This window comes from Podarcis pityusensis (assembly GCF_964106645.2).
Source record: "Podarcis pityusensis genome assembly, chromosome: 3".
Classification (NCBI taxonomy): domain Eukaryota; kingdom Metazoa; phylum Chordata; class Lepidosauria; order Squamata; family Lacertidae; genus Podarcis; species Podarcis pityusensis.
In genome coordinates this window covers 66,475,393-66,500,762 of record NC_138026.1, presented here as the reverse complement: position 1 = coordinate 66,500,762, position 25,370 = coordinate 66,475,393, and the positions used below count along the sequence as shown (strand labels likewise).

Genomic DNA, 25,370 nt, shown 5'->3' with positions numbered 1-25,370 from the left:
TGGTTGTAAAAAATTGAAATTAGAAGTGAAAGCTTCCCATCACCGCCTTGTGGCTCTGGAGGAGAAAGAGCAGAGGGAAGGAGCCCAGGTCTATTATTCTTATACACAATAAATTATGGTTTATCATGATGTCTAAACACAGACTTTTTCTAAACCTCTCATACCCCTCCACACCACATCTCAATGCAAACACAGTATTTATCACACTGAAACATTGAAGCCATTAAGATTTTGCCCAACTGATATGCAGTCCTAAGCAATACACTGATTCCATATATGAAAATTAAGCAGAAATATTACTTCCAAGTGTCCAGACTTGCAGGGGAAAAGTTTTGTGGTCTTAATCTCACACAGTTTACCATGGAAAATAAAGGATGGATTATTGCAGTTACACTTCATCTTCATATGTACACAGCAACTTCCTTAAACCATGTCCCAGACCAATAAGAACTTGGTCAAATAAGCTAAATATTCAAATTCATATCTAAAGGATGGTATTTATGACTCTGGGTTACACTTTTAATAATCTTTATCTTAAAACCAAAATGTCAGTCTTCAAATATTCATTTAATTTGTTGGAAGCCGCCTAGAGTAGCTGGGGTTACCCAGTCAGATGGGCACCATATTATTATTATCATTTATTTACTATTAACAAATAAACAACTTAGTTCTCTTCAAAAAAGAGGAGAGGGGGAGACAATGCCTTGTTTCTGATGTCAGTACATCGGAATTATTGTCTAGAATAGTAAGAAAATGTATGATTTGTTAATCAATAGCAATTCAAGTATTATTGCTGGGTTTCACAGTAGATAAACATATTTTCAAAACTGGTTTTCATAGAACTGTACAGTTGGAAGGGACCACAAGGATCCTCTTGACACCCCCTCCTCAAGCCCTTGCACTGCCTTCCCAAAGCCAAGTAAGGAGGCACTTGGCTTTGGGAAGGAGGCATGAGGGCTCTGACAGGGTCCTAGAGCTCTCACGCCTCTTTCCCAAAGCCTAGTTAGCACTTCCCAGCTTTGAGGAGGCAGCAGGGCTCTAGGACCCTGCCAGAAGGTTATGGTGTGTGTCAAATTTTGGCCTCACTACCCCCCCCCCAGCGCCCCACCTCCCATGACAAGCAGCATGCAGCCCACAGGTTCTGTGTCAAATAAAACTGCATGATTAAAATAAAATGTAATACGCGAGAATACAAACATATTGATTAAATAGTCCTCTGTCAAAGACATTGCTCAAATCATGATTTGGACATCTCAAACTTAGCTTCACATACGCTCTGTTCCTCTGACTTAACTTCCTGGTTTTGCCTCAAGCCTGAATTGGAAACTCACTTCTAATTCTGGCTCAGAGACACGTATGGCTTATGCTTTGTTGCGACGTAATAGAAAACTTGGTTTTGCAAACCACCGAGGGGTTTGCAGAAGCAGGGAAGACTTGAATACTCGAAGCCCGAGGGGTGGAGCGGAACCCAACCACCCACTGACAGCCGAAAAAGGCCACTGTGTTCCTGGCTTCTGTTGCGAAACCTCCCTTTCCCAACCTGGAAGCCGGCTTTCCGTGCAAAGCGAACTGGAGCTCGGAGGAAGAAGAGCAGAAATGGAAAACAGCGGCTCACTAGAGTGCCGCGTTTTCAGCCGCCCCGGCTCTCCGAGCGAGGAGGGGAAGAGACCCGGACATAGCTCCCTACCCTTGTCCCCTGGTACTCTACAGCTCCAGCCTCCCCGCGAATGGCCGACGGTTCACCCCTCGCCCACCCATTTCTCAGAGCCCCCGACGAAGCGGCGGAGACGGGACGCACCCCTTGAACTTGCCCGCGAGCTGAGGCGGCAGCGTTGTCGGCGCCGCCATTTTGCTCATCGTAGCGCCGCCCGGCGCAGCTGCGCGCTTTCCCAAGCGACGCCTGTTCCCATTGGTCGACGGCTGAGCTCCCTCGTTCAACGGGCTTAGGGAGGAGGGGCGCTGAAGCAAACCAGCCCCTTCGGTAAAGGAGGGCGGGCGGAGGGATACACAGCCAAACGAAACGGGAGACCTTGGGGGTAATCGCCTCCTCAGGAGGAGGCGGCGACCTTCATCGGCGCTCTGGGGCGGGGAATATGACGTCGCGCGTCAACCGCACAGACGGAGGGGGCGGGGCTGACTCTGTGGCTCCGCCGGCCCTCCGTGGAGAGAGCGGGTCCTCCTCCCACCTCGTGCTTCGGCGCCAGGTTGGTAAAAGGCTCCTGCGCGTGGAACTGGGTCTCCCTCTGATTGGATGGTGTTTGGGGCGCGCGCATGGGGCAGAGTGCGAGCGGAGGGGGGGTCATTCCTCCCGCACCCGCTTAAAACGCCCTAATACTGTGATGGTCACCTGCGGCGGGTCGCCTCTTGCGCTCGCAATATGGTTCCCAGCGGAGTCCTTCCCCGCAACCTTCCGGTCTTGTTAGTGGGAGGGATGGAGGCAGCGCTCGTATAGCATGAATGCGGAAAGCGGTGTGGGTTTCACCTTTAATTTCACCTGTCACCTGGGCGCTGTAAGGGAGGGTTTCAGCGCAGTGCTAGGAAGATACTGAGGCCCTACGGCTCCCATGATTCCTGGTCGTTTGCCATGTTTCCTGTAGTTCCTGGAGGCCCTGGAGTCCAGCTTTTTCTGATCCAAATAATACTAATATGCTTGGTGCAGGAATGGCCTGGCCTGAGGGAGAAAATTCCGCAGTGAAGGAAAGATTGGACCTGTGTTGAGATATCCGGCAGTTGTAGGGGGAACGATCATGTGAGTGACAGTCAAATGCAAGAGAGACCATTAAGGCAGCACTTCTCAAGCTCTTGGAACTGGGTTCTGCTTCTCAGTTACCGTAATTCCATTCCACCCAGCTCAACGCTGACAATCCTTATGCAGGGGAGTGCCTAGTTCTTTCACAAAGCTGTGTTTATGTGGCCTGAAGCTAGATAATATGGCAGTAGCTCCTCCATCTGTACATTGAGCAGAGCCAAGTCTCACCTGCAGGGATGAGGAGAAGTGGAAAGTGTCATATGAGCTTCTGTCACTATAACTTCATCTCCTCACACCTCACAGCAAAGTTGTGCCATCTACATGAAGGCAGAGGTGACTGAAATGCCAAACCTTCACTAGTGGACCCCAGCTACTGTAGGGCCATCCCCAAATAATTTTCCTTTAGGTGGCTTTTCCACACCACAATCTAAGAACCTAGGGTCTAAGGAATACATTTTGACCTTATTCAGTCAGAGTACCATGCTATTCAATGTGTTTCAGTATATGATGTGTCTAATTTATTAGCCTATCCTTCTCCCCAGTTGGTGAAACTGAACTATCACTGTCTTAACAAAAAAATTCCTTCCAGTAGCACCTTAAAGACCAACTAAGTTAGTTCTTGGTATGAGCTTTCGTGTGCAAGCACACTTCTTCAGATACACTGAAACAGAAGTTGCCAGATCCTTCTATATAGTGAGAAGGTGGGGAGGGGTATTACTCAGAAGGGTGGTGGGAATGGGTGATTGGCAGATAGCTGAGATGAGCCTGTTGACGACTCTTAACGACTGCAATAGGTCTTACAGGAAAAAGCAAGGGGTGAGAAGGTGAGAAATGGCTTTGTCATGTATAATGAGATAAGAATCCAATGTCTTTGTTCAGGCCACTGTCTTAGTCACTGGCTGACTCACAGATTCTGTTGAGTATAGACGGCACTATTTACCTTTGGCTGGTTAAAGTTATGCTAAAAGGAAGAAAGATGCATCTCCCTGTTTGCCGTTAACCAAATTTTAATATGTTTGAGAACAGATATTTTGATGAGAATATTTTGATCTGACCCCGTGTTTGGCCATTATGTTGCTGTGGTGGATAAAGTAAATGTATTGCTGCAGTCTTCCTTGCTTGCTTCATTTGAAGCTGAGCCTATGAATGCAGAACGAGCCCTATTATTGATGTGATTGACTTGCTGTAGTGCAGAACTGTTTTTATAAAATGATAAATATTGCTCCTTGTCAGAAAGTTGATGCACTATAACTCTCTCATTCAGGACACAGTGAAAAGATGGCAACTAAACTACTGAGATTCCTGGCTAGATCTTCACACAAAACAAGCCACTGCCAACACTTGCATAAATATGGGCTTTCAGCATCAAGCAACAATCTTCAAGGGGTGTCAAGCAATTCTTTATTAGCATGTAGATCCATCAGTATGTGCATTCCAGAGGCAACAACTTCTTGCTTAAGCAGGCTTTGTGTGCAAGCCAAGGAATGGCAGAGACCACAAGCTAACGTTCCTATTGCAGCAAAGACTGTGAATTATTTGAGTATGCATGTTTGTCCACCACACAGGGAACAATTTTGTGCTCTTAAAAACACAAGTTTCAAGCACAATGCAAAGTGTATGAGAAAATTTACAGATATACCAAATAGACATTATTCAGTTTTATCAAGTAGTAAAATTATGCCAAATCAACATATTTTGCCAGCTAAAAGGCTACCAAAAGCATCGAGGACCAAGCAGCCATCTAGAGCTAATCTGCCACTACCGTCTGAAACTGAGGTAAAGTATTAAAACTTTGAAGTGTAGTACTTATAACACTGAAGGGTTATGAAGACCAGAATAATGTTTCATAACAAGTATTATGCAGGAATGAGAAAACTCCTGTCTTCCTAACAGTACAGGGTGAGACAGCCCATGAAAGCATGAACTCTTTCTTGACCCAATTCCTCAACTTTGGCTGTGTCGATGACTGCACAAATATGAGGTTTCGTTTTCTTTTTACTGAAGTCCCTATGGCTCTTGTCATGTTACTTCTATTTTCATTCCTGCCTTAGTGGTGGCATTTGAGTGCTGTTGAAGATATGTTGCATCAGTTTTGGTGTGAGGGGGCTTGCTAGGCACAGTTTAAGACCCTCTGCGAATTAAAAATAATATTCACTTAAAATGCATGATAAAAACCCTAGATAGAACAAAAATGAACCTGCTTAAATTGTGAAAAGAAAACCAGTATTTGAATAGATGTGGCATTTAAATATACTCAGCAAGCAACTGCTTCAGGGATAGGGAGCTGAATCTGGATGGTGATTTGGATTCCTAATTCTCTCAATCCCTGCAGGCCATCTTGGACAGGTGGGAAGGAGCACCCACTCATAATGACATCAGGTGGTTGGTACCTGTTAAATCTGAAAGGAGGTAGCTGTATCTGCCAATCAACTGATTGGTGGATTTGGCAACCTCCTTTGAAGATGTACTTTCAGCACCAAGCAGCTGATTGCTCCTTGGAGCGTGTCTTCAAAGAGGCTTGCTGTAAATACTGATTGGCTGACTGGCAGCTACAGAGAGCCCCTCTGAAATCTATGGGTAAAGTGGGCTTGCTGCTCTCTAGAAATAAAGAGCAGGCAGAAGGCTCTTCTAACATCAGAAATACCCCCTGCCTGCTCTTTAAGAGTAGAAGGCAGCATTTCTACCTAACTTCATTCCAGCGCTGAAGTGGGATGGAGAGAAATACAGCTGCTTACTCTGCAAAGTAAAAGGCAGTGTTTTCAGCCACCTGGAGTGGACAGACATGGAAATGTTGGTTATGTGGCTGCACCTGTGTGTGCATGTGTTTATATGTGAGAATGTATGAATGCATATATTTCAGAGAGAGAGACAAGAGACCATCATGTCTAGTGAGAGTATATATGTGCGTTGTGTATGTGTGTGTGTGGTGAGGGGTGTGTATAGAGTGTGTGTATACAAATGTGAATATGTCAGCTATGCACGCCACTGGCATATAACCCTTAGAGGGGTGGTTGACCGTCAATGCAGCTCTTGGGCCAAAGCAGTTTAGCCACTGCTGCACTGTAGAGCACAGCTCTGAAAACCCTAGCTGGCTCGCAGATGGTATCAATATAGACTAACGATAAACTATGGTTACTTTTCTAGTCTCAGTCTAAACCAGGGGTCAGCAACCTAAGGCCCATAGGCCGGAAGTAGCCCACAGAGGTCATTTGACTGGCCCACGAGCCGCCCCCAAACCGAGCTGCCTGCTCGTGCATTGCGCTAAGCTGGTGCAGCATGGCACGGGGACTTGCTTCCGCAGCGCTGAAAATCGTATCTGTGCAGACGCAGAGGCCGAAAATCGCATGCACGCGATCTGGATCACGGAGGGATCTCCGTGCGACTGAACAGGCCCAGGCAAGATAAACCTAACTGACCCCTGGTCTAAACCATTCCTTTTTTAAACATCTGCAGTGAACCACATTGTGAAGTACGTATGAGAATTGTAGCTGGAATTGATACCTGACAATATTTTTTACTAGTCAGCTGAAATGTGCAAAAAGTGACTCTGAGCACAGGCAAGAATGCTTTTATCTTCCCACCAAACCTCTCCTGCCTCAAAGAAAGAGAAGGGCTTTCATCAGACAGAAGGCTTCCTCCCAGGCTGGAGTCACTGTACAGTACTTTCCTATTTAGAAGCTACACTACCTGCCCCCACATCCCTTGCAAGTATCCTCAATACAGAAACTGAAAAATACAGACACCCCATCCAGAAATAAAAGAAAACCACCATTCTTTCCAAATCAAGCATCTTTTTATAAAAATGTTTCCCCCAGAGCTTGCCAACTTTTTCTTTGGCCCTAGGCAGTACTTTTCATAATAAATGTTTAGGGCTACTCTCATTTTGACTCAAGAAAATCACCATTTTATAGTTCAAAATAAATACAGTAAATGGACAAAAGTACAAAGATTTACAAAATGCGTAGGGGTATGCGTACCCCCAGGAAAAAAAGCACTGGCCTTAGGTAGGTTCTTTTTTTGCTCCCTCCCCCAAAGAGCATCGTTTCTTTCATAATTGTTATATACGGTGAAATTTCTGTGTAACTCGTGATGCAATCTCCCAAGTGCTGTTCCTGGTCAAGTTACATTGCGACAAGAGTTTGTGTGTACATATGTGTGTGTGTGTGTGTGTGTGTGTGTGTATGCACGCACATATTGTGCTGTGTGGAGTATGCTCTTAAGTTTCTATGTCACTGAAATGCAGGTTGGTTTCTGAAAACACTGATGTTTTAAACACCCAAAATGTTTGGGGGGTTGTAATTACCATACACACAAATAAATGTTTTGCAGACACCTTTTTCTGTTGCTGTGGTTTTTTCCATCTCAAAAATACAGGGCAAAGTGTCAGACATGGTGAAAGGGTAGGTTACTTCAGTGAAAGCTGCCACATGGAAAAACCTTGTGCCAGAGATTGCACTGACTCAGACTATAGTACATAAAAACATTTGGAGTTACAAAATTGTCTCTTTCTTTGATGCAGAGCACCACCTGCTGGATGTTAATGTTGGATTTTTTGCAAGGGCAAGTGTTAATCTTGACACACACCAGATAACAAAATACTTGTCAGTAACACATTTTTTTAGATTATATGAAGTGCTGAAGTTAACCAAAAAATACTTTATTCCAGTTACAGAAAATGAGAGTAATCTTTATAATGCTGCCTTTTTAAGGGGAGAGAAAGAAGGGGATAAAACGTTTGGGCAGTAATTTACTCAAGTACTTCACTTGCAGCCTGGTTTTATTTATTTGGAATTGAATCCTACAAAATCTGTTGGGCTTGCACCCAACTAAGTTTGTATAGGATCATAGCCATATTGCATTTGAGTCTTTTGCATCTCTCTACACCCTGCAAACTCCAGGATGCTTCCAAAGGGCCGCTCTGGGTCTTGTTCAACAGGCAAAATGAATAAATAAGCCTATTGCAAGATCTTACACATGGAATCTTATACCATGGTATTCATGAAAGGCTTGCAGTTTGAAACTTAATTATAGGATTTGTGAAGCACAGTGATTTTACCTATTAGCAAAAATCCTAGGATAGGTCTCCTAGTATTTGTGTGACATTTGCATTTTGATACCAGGGGTCATAGAACAGTCGAGTGTATCACAGTGCTGGTGAATAAGCCAAATAAATGTCCTCTAAATATATCACTTGATTGTTTTCTTAAACTAAACTTTGTTCCTTTGGCACAGGATCTGATGCAGTGCACAGCCTTTGCAACAGCAGAAGAATATAATCTTGGTACCTTATGCCATGATCTGACGTCATATGGCTATGTTGAAATAACAACATTACCTAGAGGTAGACCTCTGAACAGTTTGCCCCTCTTCTGTTGAATGCATGGAACACAGTTCCTCTTAGTAATAAAATTGCAGTGTTTATATCAACTGTGGAATAATGATTATCACCTTGTAAAATTCTCTTTCAAAACTTTCTGAACAGAAATGCATCTTGAAACATGCTCCATTGCATGCTGTAATGTGGCTTAGCTGCTACTTCACCAAAAGCATGCCTATTTAATCTTTCTGATGCTTTGAAATGAGACAAACACTTTAAATACTCAGAAGCACATTGGCAAAACATTTTCCTATGACCTGTTCTTTGTGGTAATCCTCTCCACTTTCTTGTATATTTTCTGATATTGTTTAAATTCATAAGAGCAATTTGGTAGGCAAGCATTGTAAAGTAATTCGGAGATATTATTTATTACATGAGTAAACAGAGGAAGGGCCTCGTATAATGGCTTACTGGTTCTTAAACTGAACATAAATTGCCACTCTAGATCAGAGGGTAAAACAATACCACTGTTGAACATACTTTTATTTGCAGATGTTGACAGCATTTCTTTTCATCAATGCCTGTAGATCTTTAATCTGAAAATAGCACTTGTACACATGTACAAGTGAAAAGACAAAGTTGCCATGTGTATTCTGCATGCAATAGAAGTACTCCTATTCACATCACCAGCCATCCTAGAGCATGAATTCTGTAATGCTTTTGGAAGCGCTGTACTGCAAACTTCCTCTGCTGTGCTATATAGTGCTAAAGGGCTTGAGGCTTAGGTGTGGAGCTGTATGAGTACTTCAAACCCCTAATTCTGTTTTCAGTATACAGTGGTACCTCGGGTTACAGACGCTTCAGGTTACAGACTCCGCTAACCCAGAAATAGTACCTCGGGTTAAGAACTTTGCTTCAGGATGCGAACAGAAATCGCGCAGCGACTGCGGGAGGCCCCATTAGCTAAAGTGGTGCTTCAGGTTAAGAACAGTTTCAGGTTAAGAACAGACCTCCAGAACGAATTAAGTTCTTAACCCGAGGTACCACTGTACTAGGAACTGTTATGGACTCAAGCAGGCCAAATCTCTCTCTCCCCACATCAGCAAGTGGTACCTTTAACATTTCAAAGGTTCTGAAATAGGACTACAGTGGTACCTCTAGATGCGAACAGGATCCGTTCCAGAGCCCTGTTCGCATCCAGAAGCGAACGCAACCCGTGTGTGTGTGGGTCGCGATTTGCCGCTTCTGTGCATGACATCATTTTGACCGCAGCACGCAACCCGAAAATACTTACCCTGAAGCTACTTCAACCCGAGGTATGACTGTATATTAAATGGACACATGCAATGCAACCCAGTAGTTTTACTTAGATGTAATCACCACAGTTCTCAGTGGGGTTTAGCCCAGATAATTATATGTGGGGTTGTAGGGTAAATGTTTTACAGGGTTTTAAACACTGTTTCTGTGTCTCAGAATATGATTCCAAATCTGCTTTCTTTTAAACAAGATGCAGCAAATGTTTTGGTGATTGGTACAGAAAGCTCAGCGAAAGAATATGATCCTGGAATAATTTTTTTCTTCAGGTAAACAATGCCCAGCAATAAAGTGCATGTGAACTAAAAAAATTATTGTAACACAAAATGATAGGTTTTATTGCTTAGCTTGATAGCAACTCTGGGACTTGGCTTCAAAAGGCCTTAACCCCCAAGCAACTACAGATCTTTCCCCCTCCCTCTTTGCTGTAATGAAGGAGGCTGGGGTGGCAGCGCTTCCCTAAGGCCATCAGCTATACACAAACTCCAGAGTAATTCCCAATGAGTACAGGGGCAAGGACTGACAATTGCAATTTCATGCCTTTCTAGATATGTATAGAATTGTACTATGTGATGGCCAGCCTCTGCACTCTTTATATTTTTTTGAGAATAAATTCAACCATTTAAAAGTTTTTTTAAAGCTATTTAATATTTTCTGAACCCTCAAACACACCATCACCATAGTAATTGGTTAATTGATCACACGAAGCCAGATAACTAAGATTTAAAATTTTGGATGAGTTGAGGACTGTATGTTTAACAGTCTATTTTCAGTCTGCGTCAGTTTCACATCAGTACAGTCATAAATTGATTCCATGCTGTTTCTGCCTTATTCTGGGTTTTTTAAAAGTCCATTAAAAATTGTATTTATGTACTTAAATTTTAATCACAAAATATTATTTAAATATGTATTTTCCCCTCAGTGTATGGATCTGTATGTTTCTGGGCCAAGTATTGCCACTAAAATCTTAAAGTATAATTTTGTTTTGATTGTGTATTAATTTGGGTGTGAATTATGTCAGTTCACTTAAAGTGGAACAAACTAAATTCTCCATCCTTATCTAGAATAGAGTATTTATTCTTGCCAAGAAATACACATGTAAGCATGAAACATAATCTGTGCTGCTAACACCACCTTGAAATTCTGTTCATACAGGGAAGGATCTGTTGTGTTCTGGAATGTTGAAGAAAAAACAGTAAGTGGAAGCCAAATTTTATGAGGTAAACTCCATTGGTCTTTGCAGTTCCATAAAATAAAATGGTTTGGCTAGATTTAAGTGTAGATTTAGCAAATGCTATTAATGTATCTTTTTACATTTTACAGTCTAATTTTTCAGTTTTTAAAAAAATTGTATATGAAGGGCAGTGGGAGTTTTTGTCCCAGGTCTTTTGATGCTTTTATTTTTTTAAAAAAAACTAAGTTATTCACAATGATGTATTTCTGCAAGTTGTTATTTGAGAATAAAGACAATGTTGTCAGTGTAGAAAATTGTAGGAAATCGATGAGATGAGACAGAAGATATTATGGGTCGTGGCCATGTGCAAAGTAGAGCCAGACTCTGAGAGGAGTTACATTTTGCCTTTGCAAACACAGTCCCACATCTGCGCCTAGCAAAGTAACAGAAGTGTGGTGTCAGAGGTTGCTTGTAGGGGAAAGTAGTAGGAGGCAGGGATGCTTAAGCCCTCTCACACCTACCATTTTAGCCTTCCTTCGCACACCCTCCTCTTTTTAAGGTTTATTCCTCTATGCCTGAGACCATTTTGGGGGGAGGGATTGAGAGATGGGAAGTGTGAAGCATCTCCTCTCCTAGGTCAATTCTCCCTTTGTAAGTATGCCTCTCTCTGCCCTTGTATTTGCATTGTAAGGAAAAGCTGGAGTTGTTTTCCTTGTGATGTGCAGTTCCACCCTCCCTCTCCATGGTATTTCAAAACTGGCTGAAGGCACCATGACTGTTAGCCTGCAGGTTTATATGATGACCTCCTAGCATTTGTCAGCAATTCTAATATGCAGGATCTTTTCTAGATGAAGAGTATCATGCAAATGCTGGAAAGGCATGAAATTCAGCCATACGAAGTTGCGCTTGTTCACTGGGAAAATGAAGAGATGAACTACAGATTAGGAGAGTAAGTGTTTGTATGTCATCAAGTGCTAGTTTCTGTGCAATGTAGCTTCTTGCATATATTTGTTTCCTGAAAACATTGCTAAATATTTACGCTACTCTGCCAGCTTGTTTAGACCTCCCATAATCTTTGTAATAAAGCTGCATTTGCAATTCCTTTGCAAAGTAAGAAAGTATTGCCATTGCCATCTTTGAGACAGGGAGCACAAAAATATTCTTATTTAAATAATAATAAAAACCTTTAGGGAACTGGGGACCACTGCCTCTCGTAATGAGGTACTGTATTAATAACTTCATTGGTCCCTTTATAAGCCACAAGGAACATGGATCAGCAAGCGATTGCACACATCCAACCAGTATCTTCCGTCTGCACCAACTGACACTCATTCCAAGATAAATTAACCTTAAGAATCACCTGCACTAACTTAAGAGAAAGTAATGGTGGATGCAACTGACCTCAGAAAGGAATTGCAATGGGCCACTGAGAGTTCTGTCGTCTCAGTCGGCCAGCATATATACTTGGCCCTTTAAAAAAAAAAAATCCCAAATAACTTGCTAAGCAGCTTTTGAAACTCCCTGTTCAGGTGAAGAGCTTTTCTTGTTTGACAAATAGAGTTGAAAAAGAAGCTCAACAAGTCTGAAGTTTTCTTCCATTATCTGTGACGGGAACTAAGCATGTTCTTAGGTGCTCTGATTTGTTTTTGTTTTTAAGGTATAGTACAGTGGTGCCTCGCAAGACGAAAAGAATCCGTTCTGTGAGTCTCTTCGTCTAGTGGTTTTCTCCTCTTGCGAAGCAAGCCCATTGACGGATTAGCGCTATTAGCGCTATTAGCGGCTTTTAGCGGCTTTTAGCGGTTTATCAGCTTATCGGATAAGCAGATAAGCGGCTTAGCGGCTTAGAAAAAGGGGGGAAAAGGAAAACAAAACCGCAGGAACTCGCAAGACATTTTCGTCTTGCGAAGCAAGCCCATAGGAGATTCGTTTTGCGAAGCACCTCCAAAACGGAAAACTCTTTCGTCTAGCGAGTTTTCCGTCTTGCGAGGCATTCGTCTTGCGGGGCACCACTGTATAGCTAGTTCCTATGTGTCATGGATTCATACTAGGCATATTCTGTTTTGGTGCATGTGGTCAATTAAAGTATTCCTCTTGCTCTTTACAGAGCACAGTCAAAGCTTCATAGAGGAGAAATCCTGATAAATTCGGAACTAGATCCTGATGAAATTACTCTAGAGAAGTTTGCTTTTTCAAATGCTCTTTGCCTTTCTGGTAAGTGATATATTGCATCAGGCTTTCTAAGCAGCATTTTGCATCAGAATTTGGGATGTGTAACATGTGCTGCGAAAAACTTTCCCCCAAAGTGTTACCTAAAATGTGTGTGTGAGGATAGCTTGGGAATCTGCACCAGAGATAAGTTATGTATAGTAGTATTATTTTGGCATGATGCAAAGAACTTGAAGTGAACTTCAGAAATCATTACAGAGGTACACTGATAAAGTATCCTTAAAATGTGTGTTGCTATGTCTGTTTTGGACAATTCCTTCTTGATATCAAATTCAAATGATAAGCAATTTCTTGAGTTACTTCTGGAGTTCAGTGCCACTTAAAGCAATTCAGCTTTGCAGGAAGTAGCCTAAGGCTAATAATTTGTGGTGGGGAAGATTTAGATTGGGAGTTTAGCTCCTGTTACCTGCTGTCACTTCTAGAATAAAACCTGGACATCCCTACTCCATTGCTGTTTTAAAGTTTGTTTTTAATTCCTAACAACTGGGAAGTCTGATTGCAAGTCTCCCACCTGACATCTGTTTTGGCCCTCAAGCATGCATTTTTTAGGTTCCTTGCGAAGACATCATATACCATATTTTTCCATGTATTGGACGAGGTTTTTTGACTCATAGAATCATAGAATCATAGAGTTGGAAGAGACCACAAGGGCCATCGAGTCCAACCCCCTGCCAAGCAGGAAACACCATCAGAGCACTCCTGACATATGGTTGTCAAGCCTCTGCTTAAAGACCTCCAAAGAAGGAGACTCCACCACACTCCTCGGCAGCAAATTCCAATGTCGAACAGCTCTTACTGTCAGGAAGTTCTTCCTAATGTTTAGGTGGAATCTTCTTTCTTGTAGTTTGGACTCAAAAATCATGTTAAAAAATTGGGGTCATCCAATACATGGATAGTGGCATATGGGGGTGGGGAGCAGTGTGCTACCAGCCAGCCAGTCGGCAGGAGCGTGGCTTCCCCCAATGCCGCAGCGAGCGATCTGGGGGGTGATTCCTGCCCGCATCTGCGGGGGGGGGGGAGAGAAGCTGCGTGCAGCCAGCCAGCTCATTGGCGGGAGTGCAACTTCCCCCGATGCTGCTGCACATGGTGGGTGCTCCCTGGGTCATTTCCCGCGTGCGGCGGCATTGGGGGAGGTTGCACTCCCGTCAACCGGATGGCTGGTGAGAGTGCAACTTCCCCTTATGCCGCTGCACGTGGGAAACGATGCAGGGAGTGTTTCCTGCCTGCAGCTGTGTAGGGGGAGAGGCTCAACAACTTTGGGCCATCTCCCCTTGTTTTCCTAAAATTGAGTCCCCAAAAATGGGGGGGGTCCTTATACTTGGGGGTGTCTTAAAGATGGAAAAATACGGTAATTGAAAGTAGGGACTTGGTTTTGTGAAAACATTAAAGGGTAGTGAACTTGAATAATAAATCTCTTGTACTTTTCCCTAATGTAGTGAAGCTGGCAATTTGGGAATCATCATTGGATAATTTTGTAGAATCTATCCAGTCAATACCTGAGGTATTCACTACTTCATTGGTCTTACGTACTATTATTAAATTGAGCTATTTGCAACATATATTCGCTCTTAACATCTCACTACTCTCTTTTTAACAGATACTAAAGTCAAGAAGGAAGGTGAAGCTCTCTCATGCTGATGTGATGCAGAAAATTGGGGAATTATTTGCGTTGAGGTATCTTCATTAAAACATGGAAACTTAACTTAATTCCCAGGACACTTCGTTGTTATTTATTTCAATTATAAATAGCTTCCCACAAGGCATCCTGAAGACGTTTACAATATATTTTGATCCTTCACTTCCAGCCACCTTCGTTTTCTACCCCCTGCCTTCACTACCAACACAGTTATTGGTTCCCTTTTAAGAAGCAAAACTTCCTATAGAAATCTAGCATCATCTTTTTAAAGATATCCTAAGCTCACACCCAAAGTCAAGCCTACTAATTGCAAGAGGTGGATCGATTTAGGGCACCAAGGATTAGAAACAAAAATGTTAAATACAGTGGAAGAGCACAATGCAGTCATGTCTCTTCCTACACACCCCAGTTAGCACCATATTATCTAAACACTTGGAAATACGTACCCTGTTAACTGGTGTTTATTAAACATGAAACTAGAATCTTCAGTTGAATGGAAATCTTATTGAATAACATTATGGATTTATTGTAACAGTTTTTAAGAGCTACAGTGTACGGTGTAGCTGCATTTAAGCCTTCATATGTGATAAGAGCATAAGCAAGTGTGTCTGTTATAACCTTGACAAGTTCTGTTTTTTCCCCAAATCCTGTTTCTAGGAATGTCTGTAATAGACCTGTATGATTTGTGAAGGGTAATGGTAAATAAAGCTTAGATCAGCTGCTGAGAGCAGGGAATCTCTTTTTGTTTAGAGATGGGAGATAAGCCCCAAATCCTTTAATCATAAGAATTTAGAAGTACCACTGAGAAGTACTAATCATGAGAAGTCCTGCTGCAGGAACAGGTCTTAACCAGAGAGCAGGATTGTTTCCAGATCTTATTGATAGGATAGTGTAGTCAAGGGAAAAAAGCGGTTCAGTAACAAACATAATTGTTTGTTCAAAAATAATGGGTGAAATTCAATGTCCTGCTATTCCAAAAGTTCCATCTGCGCAAGTGTATCAGTGTGCCAGACAGAACAATTTCCATGTGCTGTTCTGAAGCGTCTCCTGCGCCAATGGGGGGGGGCATGTGGGGGGGAGCCCTGTTGTGGAACCCCTTCTGCAGGACTTCCACTGACAGGATTCATTAGGTGAATCCTGCCCAATTTCTTAATTAAATTTGTACCTTTTTAAAGTAATGAATATTTACTTTTTAAATTTATAGTCCAGGCTTCCTCTCAAAGAAGCCCATAAGGGAATACGAAAATCATCACTTTGTTTTGAGTGACCAGTATAGCCTTCATAGAGCCTTCATGGTTTGGCACAAAAAGGAGCCTGAAATACCCCTTTTTCACTGTGATAAAATCATATTTTCCTGGTGTGAGGCACACCATAGGTTGCCATTTTGTTGGTACTGGAAAATTATTATTTTTCTTCAAGCAAGTGAAGCAGCTGTAGCATGTGATAGAAAAATGGATTGTGTAAGCCTGAGAGTTTTCCAGTGCTTATTCATTTTGTGTCAAACCATGGTTTGGCATTACATCTGAACTACCTAGGTATAATTATTAACTCAGATTAGGAGGGAAGAACCACCCATAATTGCTCTGAATCTATGTATTTACCTACCTTTCCTCAGGCACCGCATAAATCTGAGTTCCGACCTGCTGATGACTCCAGATTTCTATTGGGATAGAGAGCATCTTGAACAGTTATATGATAAAACTTGCCAGTTTCTCAGCATTAATCGCAGAGTTAAGGTAGGCACACAATTCCAGCTTTCCTGCCTCAGCGAAAACTTCAGTTTTTGCCAATTGTTCACAGATTGGTTCACCTCAAAGAAGTCTTAAACTTTTCATCCTTCTCCATTTTCTTCTTCTGTTTTCTTGGTCATCTTGGTCGTGTGTGCCACCTTGGGCTTCTTGGAGGAAAGACAGGACATAAATTTAAGTAAATAAAGGCACTTGATGTGTACAAGTATTTCATTGTTGATGAGCAAGAATATGGGCATGGACTCAAAGTGACCCATGTGTAGTTAGAAGATACTTCTGCCTAGTATTGGCTGGGGGATTGTTGATTCTTCCCACTTCACAGGGTGTATACTACCCTCTTTACAGGCCATTCTAGAGGGTCCACCAAATTTTGGGAGCATCTTTTCCAGGAGCAAAGGGCTTCCATGGGGCAGTGCACATGCAGAACATTACGTGGTTTGGGGCTTCATGCCATTAATTTTAAACAAACAAAAAAACCCAATCCCAGTTGTAAACTGGTATTCTGTTTGCTTTCTTAGCAAGGTGAACTATTTGGAAATCTTATTCTCTCTTTCTCTTGGGTAATATGTCCAGTTTTTTTCCATTCCTACTCAGAGCTGGCTTGCTGGTATTGTATTTAATTTTGTTAATTACAGTATAGTTTTCTCATATAGCAAGCTCATCCCGCGTTATAGTGGTACCTCGGGTTAAGAACTGTTCTTAACCTGAGGTGCCACTTTAGCTAATGGGTCTCCCGCCGCCACTGCACGATTTCTGTTCTCATCCTGAAGCAAAGTTCTTAACCCGAGGTACTATTTCTGGGTTAGCGGCGTCTGTAACCTGAAGCATCTGTAACCTGATTCCCACGAAGCCAGGTTTTCTCTCCTAAAGGATATTAATCTGCTTCTCACAATGAATCTTTTGACAATCTATTAACTGCTGTTCCTGCTGATAGGTGTGGTTCCATAGCTGCCTGTGAAAACTCTGGCAGGCCTGTACAAGTCTTACATTAGTGAGTTTCTCTGATTCCTATGTGGCTGGTACTTGGTTTGAAAAAGGGTCTCCATTGGTAAGAACTAGGAGCTGTATTATGTAAACAAGGTCTTGAGGAAGTGCTGATTTTTGCCCTCCAGGTGATAAGAGTCCAAAATTGCACTCTTTTTGCTAAAATGCATTTGAAAGGGACATTATTTTGAAAATATGTTGCAGTTAGGGCAGTCCAGCTTGATTGTCACTTGATTGAACAGACAGGAGTGTTTGATGGAGATATGAGAGGAATGCAGTCATTTCTAATTCATTCTTCATGGTTTGCAGCTATCCCATGCTTATGCACACATGCATGTAGGGGAGGAGAAATTATAGTTCAGTTAAGTCTATGGGAATCCTTTACAAGTTGACGCTTTGCACTGGATTGAGTTGGATTTTGCCTTCATCCTCCATTACTTAAACCCAAAACTTTAGAAACTGTTCAATTTTAGTAACTATTAATGAACAAAGTTCCGGCTGATGTAGTCATTCTGGTCTATATTTGTAAACGACAGTTCAATAAATCTGCTAACACTGAGATGTCAAAACTCCTAATGCTAACTTTATGGTGTTGGGTGCTCTGCTGCATTCATTGATAGAAACATCAGTTCTGATATAGTTCATCAAACTTCAGTATGTTCATTAAGCCCCATTCAGTGGATAAGCTGTTTAGGTAAGAATACCTTGAACAAGTTGTTTACCCAAGGATTTCTGAAGTATCAGTTCCTCTATTGCAGGTGGTGAATGAAAAGCTCCAGCACTGCACAGAGCTGACAGATTTGATGAGAAATCATTTGAGTGAAAAACATGCTTTGCGTTTAGAGTGGATGATAGTGATACTCATCACCATAGAGGTAAGTCTGCAACAATGTGCTGCTGTGCAGTGTTAGTATGAACTTAACCGCTTTGTTGAAACAAACATGTATTGAGCTCTTTCCTTGTGAGTACAATCAGTATATCACTTCCTATAATGTTAGCAAGTTCACTGAATCACGTCTTGATACAATTTCAATTTAGTTAAACATGATGAGGGAAAGTTGGGGAGAAGTTTGTAAATATCCTCTAGGAATTTATGTAGATATAGCACTCTCTAGTGTTCAAAATGGTTCACACACATTATTTTGATGATTCTGGTAACAGAACTATAAAGTAGGCCAGTATTATCCCTAAATCATAAATGCCGAACTGAAACTGAGAGAATAGGGACTTTGATTAAATGAGGTTTGAACAAGCAACTTGGCCACCACGGTGCACCAGCATAATTTTTACCTATATATAAGAAGAAGAAATCAAAATTAGTCATCTAGGACGTCTTCACATCACAAAATTCCATCATGGGATGGTATGTAACCTGCATGTAGTTCAAGTGCCAAGTGTATTCATGGCTTTCTGAGTTTACATGCCCTGAAAGCCACAAGTTACATTGTCTACACTGTTTTTTATGTCACATGATGCATTTCTAAGTTAAGAATGCATATTGATCTGTAATTACCTCCTTCCTGTGTTACTGGAATTTGTGTACTTTTTATTTCGCAAACTACAAATGCATTTGGTTTCTGGGGGCAATCAACAGCAGTTACACCTGTTAAGTCAAGCAATGGCTGGGAACTGTTCTCTCCAGTTAAGGAACTGCTATGTACAAAATCAGAGCCCCAGTCAGTCTCCACACACTGAGGTGCAAGTGCGAGAGCAAAGCAGAAGACTTTGAATAGCAATTCAAGTAGTACCTGCTGATGAAAGTGACCACCTTTTAAGTCAGTCTGAAAGAAGGCTGTTATCCTGTCATCCTATCCCCTCCCCACCTGCCTACCTCTGACTTACAGAGGCCTTTGCTTGCATGAATAGTACTGTTTCTTTATCTTTCTAGCCACCAGGCTTATATGGGTGAGTGAGCAACATTAGAATCTTCCGTCACTTATGAAAATGTTAACCATCCCTTTGCCTTTAGCTGCTGAACAGATTGCTTGTGCTGGAGTAAGGGGCCCTATTTGTATTAGTTAGCATTAGGGTGTGTGTTTTTTTAAGTGTGGTTTTAAATACCACTGTAAGGAAGAGTTTGGATCTGTTGACTTTCATTACCAATGAAAACACTTGGAAAAAAATATAATAAAATTCTATTTCTTTTGCAGGTCATGTTTGAACTTGGCAGAGTTCTTTTCTGATAACTTTTGAATGATAAGAGAAGTTTGAGAAGATTGTGAAGATAATCCCAACAGCCTTGTGTTTGCTGGACTTCAACTTTATTCTTCACACTTCTGAAAAGTTCAGCAAGTGTTATAATAAATGTATGGACACTTGCTGCTAACGAAACAATTGAATTCACTGAGGTTAAACCAAAGCTTGAATTGGGGATTGTTTCCAAGAAATCATGATTCAGAGTATATTGATCCTTCTTTAAGATATTGTACCTTTTTTTAGAAAGCAGACAACCAAAAACTGGCTTACTAAAGCTGTACCCACACTTGCAGTTTTATTATCTGCTGTATAGCAGGAAATTATGTAATGATGCAGTAGTCTGTGCCATGTAAAATAAGGCTTTTATATGGGTTATGTCTCACTGTGTGGTGCGTATTTTGCCACAACTGTGACACAATTGCCAGAATTGAGGGAAGCGCTTCCAGTATTGTACTACTGTGTATGTGGGGAATAAGTTATCCATAGAAAAATAAGTGTGTTGGAAGAAAAATAGGCTGAACTCTTCTCCCAAACATGCTAATTTGTTTTGTGCAGTTTTTTAAATAGGGAAAGATTTAAACATGTTTTCCCCCGTCCGCAGCATACGTAGGAACAGCTCAGGAAAAACATGTCCATGTTACACTGCCAAGTATAAACTGGCTCTTGGTCTGGGCCAGAAGTAGGTGCCCAAACTGATGAACTGGTTCAGTCTTGAAACTGAATCCATAAACAGAAAAACCAGTAACTGTCCCAGGAAGTTAGGAGATTCTTTTGAGGATGAGAGAGCATTTGTCTCTTCTAACTCTAGAGACATGGACAAAAGAGAATGTATTTTGTAGGAAATTGGAAAAAGGACTCAGAAAGTAAGTTATCCTGCATTTATCTCAACTCCCCACACCAAGCACAAACAGTTTCTTTCTGATTAGTTATTTCGCTGTCCTGATCTAAATAAACCATATTCAAATTTGGAATGACCCCAAAATTTCTATCCAGATGATGCACTAAATATGACGGTCTCTTCAGTCAGAAGCACCTAGCTAGTTCAGATTGACTTTAACCTACTTCTCCAAGGAGCAACAGTTATCAAGTTTGCTTGTGGGAGATTTCAAGCGGGACTAATAAATGTGTAGGCATAAATTTCATCAAAATGTTTACAGATGTCTTAGTCCTACTTGAAATCTCCAACCAACAGGCTTTGTCAAAATGAAAACATGGGAATAGGGTTTTCTCCACTGTGGCACCCTATGGATCTTCTCCTAAGAGTTAGTTTCCCTGCACAAATATCATTCCACTGACAGCTAAAGGCCTATTTGTTTATCTGGATCTTTGAGGAAGGGTGAAAATGGCTGATGACATGTTCTTCCTTGTCTGTACTGTGAATTATGTATTTTAAATTGTTTTGCTAATACTGTTTTGTATCCCTTCAAGATTTTAACTGCCTATCTATTTGTTGCCCTGGGATCCTAAAGGAAGTGCGTGGTCAAATTATAGCCAATAGTAATAAAATATTTCATCATCTTTTTCCCCCCTGTCAGTAGTTATCAAACTTTGTGGTTTTATGCATTTTGAAGTACACCAGGAGTGGGCAATTCCCCCCCCCAAAGTGTCACATACTACTTTGGAGGTAGGGGAATGTGAATGTGTTTGTGTGCATGCGTGCAAGAAATGGTTGTGGTAATATATATTTCTTCCTCTTCTCACTCAGTGTTTTCTCTCCTCATCACAACAAGTACAAGTATGAGGAAAATAAGTCAGATAGCTCTAGGGAACACACAAAAGCAGACTGAGGATGGCCCACTCCAGCAGTACGCCCACCAAAAACAGCATTCACATGGCAAAATCTCCCTGCTGTAGTGTTACAAGTACACTTGCGATTTGATAGGTTATTACGAGTTTCTCCCACCACCACTGGCAGCTAGACATTTGAAGAGGGAGCTGGGAAACACTCATCATAGTGCTTCATTGCATGCAGAGTACCTAAAATGCTACATGAGAGGGAGAGAACAAGGGCACCATTTTTGGCAGCATACCAACAAGGCTTAGCATGTGCTTGTTTTTCTTCTGGTCAAGTGAAATGACAAACTTCTGTAGGGTGTGTTACTAGTACAAGGAAATGACATGTTTTAAACATTTGAATATTCTCATTTTACACTTCATGTAGCACTCAGAATTTGATTACCTGTACGAAATGTATCTGAACTGCTTCATAGTGGGTTGAACAAGTTACTGAACCACTTCTGAAAGGCAACATGAACTGGAAATAAGCATAGTTGAATGATGAAATTTGGGCTTAACATCCTGGGTAGCAGCTTTGATATTCTTCAAATTATCCTGAATCTAATCCCTTTTCTTGCTTAATGATAGGACGCTTGACTGTTCTTAAAATGGGGGGACTTCAAAGAGAGCTCAGAGACTCCACTGAACTACAGTTTATCAAAAGGTTCAGTTCTATCATTTATGGGTTGAATTGGAATAACGGGGTTTTAATTACACATTTGTATTTTACAAGTGCCAGAGCGTGTGTCCTTGTCAACAGTGCTTTATGGTCACAATCTACTTTCTGAATTATGTATCAAACGCTAACTGCATTTTTAAGCAACTATTAAGCATAGTTATTTCACATATTAAAGTAACAGAGATTCTGGTTTCAGATTGATTACAGTACATGGGTTACTTGTGATCAGGCCCCCTTGATGGGCTTCCTGCAGGCATCTGGTTTGCCTCTGTGGAGATGCTGGACTAGATGGGCCATTGCCCTGATCCAGGCTCATCTTTCATTCTGTAGTGAGCTAAACAAAGTCCATAAGCCAGACTTCTACAGGAAGTGTGTTTTTACTAACTTTGTCTACAACTGTATTGTTTGTGTTCATATAACAACCATGAATTCCTTAATTCCAGCAAGTGTGAAGGGAGGAAAATTCTTCACAGGTTTCTAAACGTATTTTAGTTTGGCAGCTAGGGCAATGGATTAACCAGTAACAGGAAGAGAAAATTATTCTACTTAATGGCAAATATATGGAGATGAACTATAGATCCAGAACCACACACAAAATATGAAAACCTGTGAGGTAACTGTGGCAGGGGTGGTGCATATGCTACAATTCCTCTTTTCTAGCATCTCACTGGAAAAACATCCATTTGTGAGTCTGCATATTTTATTTCAATGAACTGAAGAACAAGCAAATTCATTTCCTATACTGCAAAAGACAAGAGGAATTTGAAATAGATGAGGATTTGAGAACTGTGTGTGTCTACAGCACCTAGAGGTTTTAATAACTTGAGAAAACGGAGTATGTAAAGGAAATAATTTCAGACAAAATGAAAATACCCTAAGAGGGTTTTCTTGCTTGCCATATAATTTTTTTATTTTTGCCATCCAAAACAGAGTGGAAGGTTTAATCCCATTTAAAGGATCGCAGCTAGCAGGCCAGGGAAACACCTATCTTGCAATCAGAGCTGCTAGGCAGAATACACCACTAGGCTGCATGAACCAGTGATATAGCTTGTCCCTAGTAAACTTAAGGCTTAAAAGGTGCTAGGAAGTCTAGTTTTTGCTGCAGAATATGGTTATCCCTATAGAAACTGGTTCACATAGCAACCAACCATGTGAAAGGATGCTTTCAGCCTGTTTAAAACCAAAGGCTCTATTCCAGCATTCACAACTCATCACTACCTGAAGGGGCAGGAGATAAGTGTGAAGAGGTGCTGCCAATGTCTCACTAACACATCATCCTAGCACTACTAGTTGTTTAGATCTAAAGCAGCTGTTTGCCTTAGCCAAGCATGGAGGCTATTGCTCCAGCTGTGGAAAACAGAGTTCCCAAAAGGGCTTCTATTCAGGGCTTGCAAATTGACAGAAGGGAGCCCAATCCCAACAGCTTGTAAGCTACCAGCCAGCTCTCACACCTCAATGTGTAAACTGAGCTCAAGGTGTACAAATCTGAGTGGGCATGGATCTCTTACGTACCTGAGGCCCATTCCTGTTTTATACTTCAGAAAAGTTTCTCCCAAGTCCTAACTTGATCTCGGCACTAAGGAAAAAAAATCACTAATATTTAACATCCCCAAGGTATTTTAAAAAATAAATCCAAAATTTGTAAGATTATTAGAAGTTATACAAACCTTCAGTGCATGTAACGATTGTGTCCAGCTGGGATATTTGAAAAACAGCATTTTGTCCAATTCCATGGGTAGCTGCTACAGCCTTAAGTCCTAGTGATCGCCAAAGAAGTCCTATTAGGCACCCGACACGCACTACTGTGCTTCCAGTAAACCTTACAGGCAGTGATCAGCTAGACTATATAGCAGTGGTGGCAAACCTATGGCATGCATGCCAGAAAGGGCACTCAGAGCCCTCTCTGTGGGCATGCGCGCCCCAGCAGGGCCATAGCTTCCGTGCAGGGGGTGGGGGAGGACGGCTCCAAGCCTGCAGCCCTAGTGCTGTAGCTTCCGAGACAGGGGTAGGGGAGGAGTGAGGAGAGGACTGGGTTAGGCTTAGGATTAGGGTCAGTGTTGTTTTATGTTTTCTTGTGATTTTGATTCATTTGCAATGGTTTGCTTTTTTCAATTTGTTGTGTTGCTGCTTTTTCACAAGTTGCAAGTTTGTTGGCTTTGTGATTTTCTGGAGTTTCAGCTTTTATTTTGAATGCAGCCCTGCGGCCCCCAGTGCTGAGGGAAGGCTGGGCCGGGGTGGCAAGCGAGCAGGCAAGGGATGTTGCCCCCTACCCTGTCTGCTCCACTTCTGAGAGATCCCTGCCTCCACTCCTGCTTGCAGGCAAGTAGGAGTGGGATTGGACTGCTCTGCTAGGCAGCCTTGCTGCTTGCATGGGAACAGGAGCTGGATCGGGGCTGCTCAGCTGGGGAGGAGCTGGCTCGTTGAGGGGTTCATGGCGGCACTCCCCTCAAGGGAGTAGTTTAAAGGAGCCCTCACCACTGCATCAGATCCCCTGCAAACCCGTGAAGGCAGCCAGGCGGAATAGTTGCTGGGGTTGGGGAAGGTGGAGGCAGCCCGGAAGCTGCATGTGAGAGCCCCCGCACCAACTGAAGGCAGCCAGGGCTCCTCAGCTTCCAAAAAAAGTTCCAAAACTGGAACAGGTTCAGGTTCCCAGTAGTTCAAGAACTAAGCTATTCAAAAACTGAGGTACCACTGTATTTATTTTTCCCAATTTGAACTGTATTTTTCCCAGTTTGAACTGTATTTATTTTTCCCCTGGTGACGATTTTCTTGAGTCAAAATGAGAGTTCCCCTAAACTTTTTTTTTTTAAAAAAGCACTGAGTTATACCATAAAATTATATATAAATGGAAAGATAATTTAATGAAGAATGTAATGCAATAACTTTTATGAAGCATTATTTATTACAACAGTCATAAAGAAGAAACGTGAAACACACGGGGGGGGGGGGGAATATACAGGTTAAATTGCCGTGTTGGCACTTTGCGATAAATAAGTGGGTTTTGGGTTGCAGCTTGGGCACTTGGTGTCTAAAAGGTTCGCGATCACTGCTATATAGATTCCTTTCTTCATGAGTGTGAAGCACAATTTCCCACCCAAAAAAACCACAAATAAAACATAGATTAATCACACAACCACAACCAATACTCAGATTCTGTCTTGTTCTTAATTTACATGTGTAGCTTTATTGTTTTATACCATTTAATTTAAGTAGTGAGGCATATTTTGGTCTTATGACTGTTTTTACCCAGTAACCAATCACATGCCACAGCATATTTATCATTTCCATACATTAGATGTAAAGCAGCTCTTACACATACAAAGTATCACATTTCAAAACTCATTAACCAATTGTTAAAAGCAGAACTCATACACTAAAGTCCTGCTAATTTATTTCACATTAATGTGGAAATTGCACAAGTCAACTGACCTTTTGAAACTGCTTTTTTAAAAAGTCTACAATCAGTGCATGAAGGCAAACTTTCATGTTTTGTTTTAAACACCTGGATATGTACCGTATTTTTCGCTCTATAACACGCACCCGACCATAACACGCACATCGTTTTTAGAGG

General features: G+C 41.7%; 2 protein-coding genes and 1 long non-coding RNA gene across 6 annotated transcripts in view; 1 reads left to right on the top strand and 2 right to left on the bottom strand.

Moving 5' to 3' along the window:
- LOC308473038 (uncharacterized protein) overlaps nucleotides 1-1,984 on the bottom strand; it is a 66,320-nt gene extending 64,336 nt beyond the window's left edge. The window contains exon 1 of the mRNA XM_080998286.1: nucleotides 1,799-1,984. Within this exon, the coding sequence (XP_080854412.1) occupies nucleotides 1,799-1,857 (59 nt within the window). The 5' untranslated portion in view covers nucleotides 1,858-1,984. The remainder of the gene's footprint in view (nucleotides 1-1,798) is intronic.
- Nucleotides 1,985-2,059: 75 nt separating this feature from the next.
- RMND1 (required for meiotic nuclear division 1 homolog) lies at nucleotides 2,060-20,873 on the top strand. 4 transcript variants are annotated; one of them, XR_013983907.1, is made up of 14 exons: nucleotides 2,060-2,204; nucleotides 2,660-2,749; nucleotides 4,014-4,525; nucleotides 7,982-8,090; nucleotides 9,574-9,649; nucleotides 10,536-10,575; nucleotides 11,403-11,503; nucleotides 12,659-12,765; nucleotides 14,217-14,281; nucleotides 14,378-14,454; nucleotides 16,032-16,152; nucleotides 17,907-18,023; nucleotides 19,299-19,993; nucleotides 20,028-20,873. XR_013983907.1 is itself a non-coding variant. In XM_080998407.1 (13 exons), the coding sequence occupies exons 3-13, from the start codon at nucleotides 4,028-4,030 to the stop codon at nucleotides 19,329-19,331; spliced, it is 1,344 nt and encodes a 447-aa protein (XP_080854533.1). In that variant the 5' UTR covers nucleotides 2,060-2,204; nucleotides 2,660-2,749; nucleotides 4,014-4,027; the 3' UTR covers nucleotides 19,332-20,873. The 4 variants fall into 4 exon arrangements, 3 of the variants coding, with proteins under 3 accessions (XP_080854533.1, XP_080854535.1, XP_080854534.1); XM_080998407.1 differs by having other exon boundaries at nucleotides 19,299-20,873; XM_080998409.1 differs by having other exon boundaries at nucleotides 2,061-2,204; nucleotides 4,452-4,525; nucleotides 19,299-20,873.
- LOC308473124 lies at nucleotides 16,159-24,588 on the bottom strand. The gene is made up of 4 exons (XR_013983918.1): nucleotides 23,467-24,588; nucleotides 23,312-23,375; nucleotides 21,524-21,598; nucleotides 16,159-16,313 (listed from the first exon to the last, which is right to left on the bottom strand). It is a non-coding gene; the product is annotated as an uncharacterized lncRNA (long non-coding RNA).
- Between the last annotated feature and the right edge of the window lie 782 nt (nucleotides 24,589-25,370).

Coding starts and splice junctions, on each gene's coding strand:
- RMND1 (XM_080998407.1), top strand. CDS start 4,028: ATGGCAACTAAACTACTGAGATTCCTGGCTAGATCTTCACACAAAACA. Junction 8,091..9,573: donor AATAACAACATTACCTAGAG/GTAGACCTCTGA, acceptor CTTTTAAACAAG/ATGCAGCAAATGTTTTGGTG. Junction 11,504..12,658: donor ATGAACTACAGATTAGGAGA/GTAAGTGTTTGT, acceptor TGCTCTTTACAG/AGCACAGTCAAAGCTTCATA.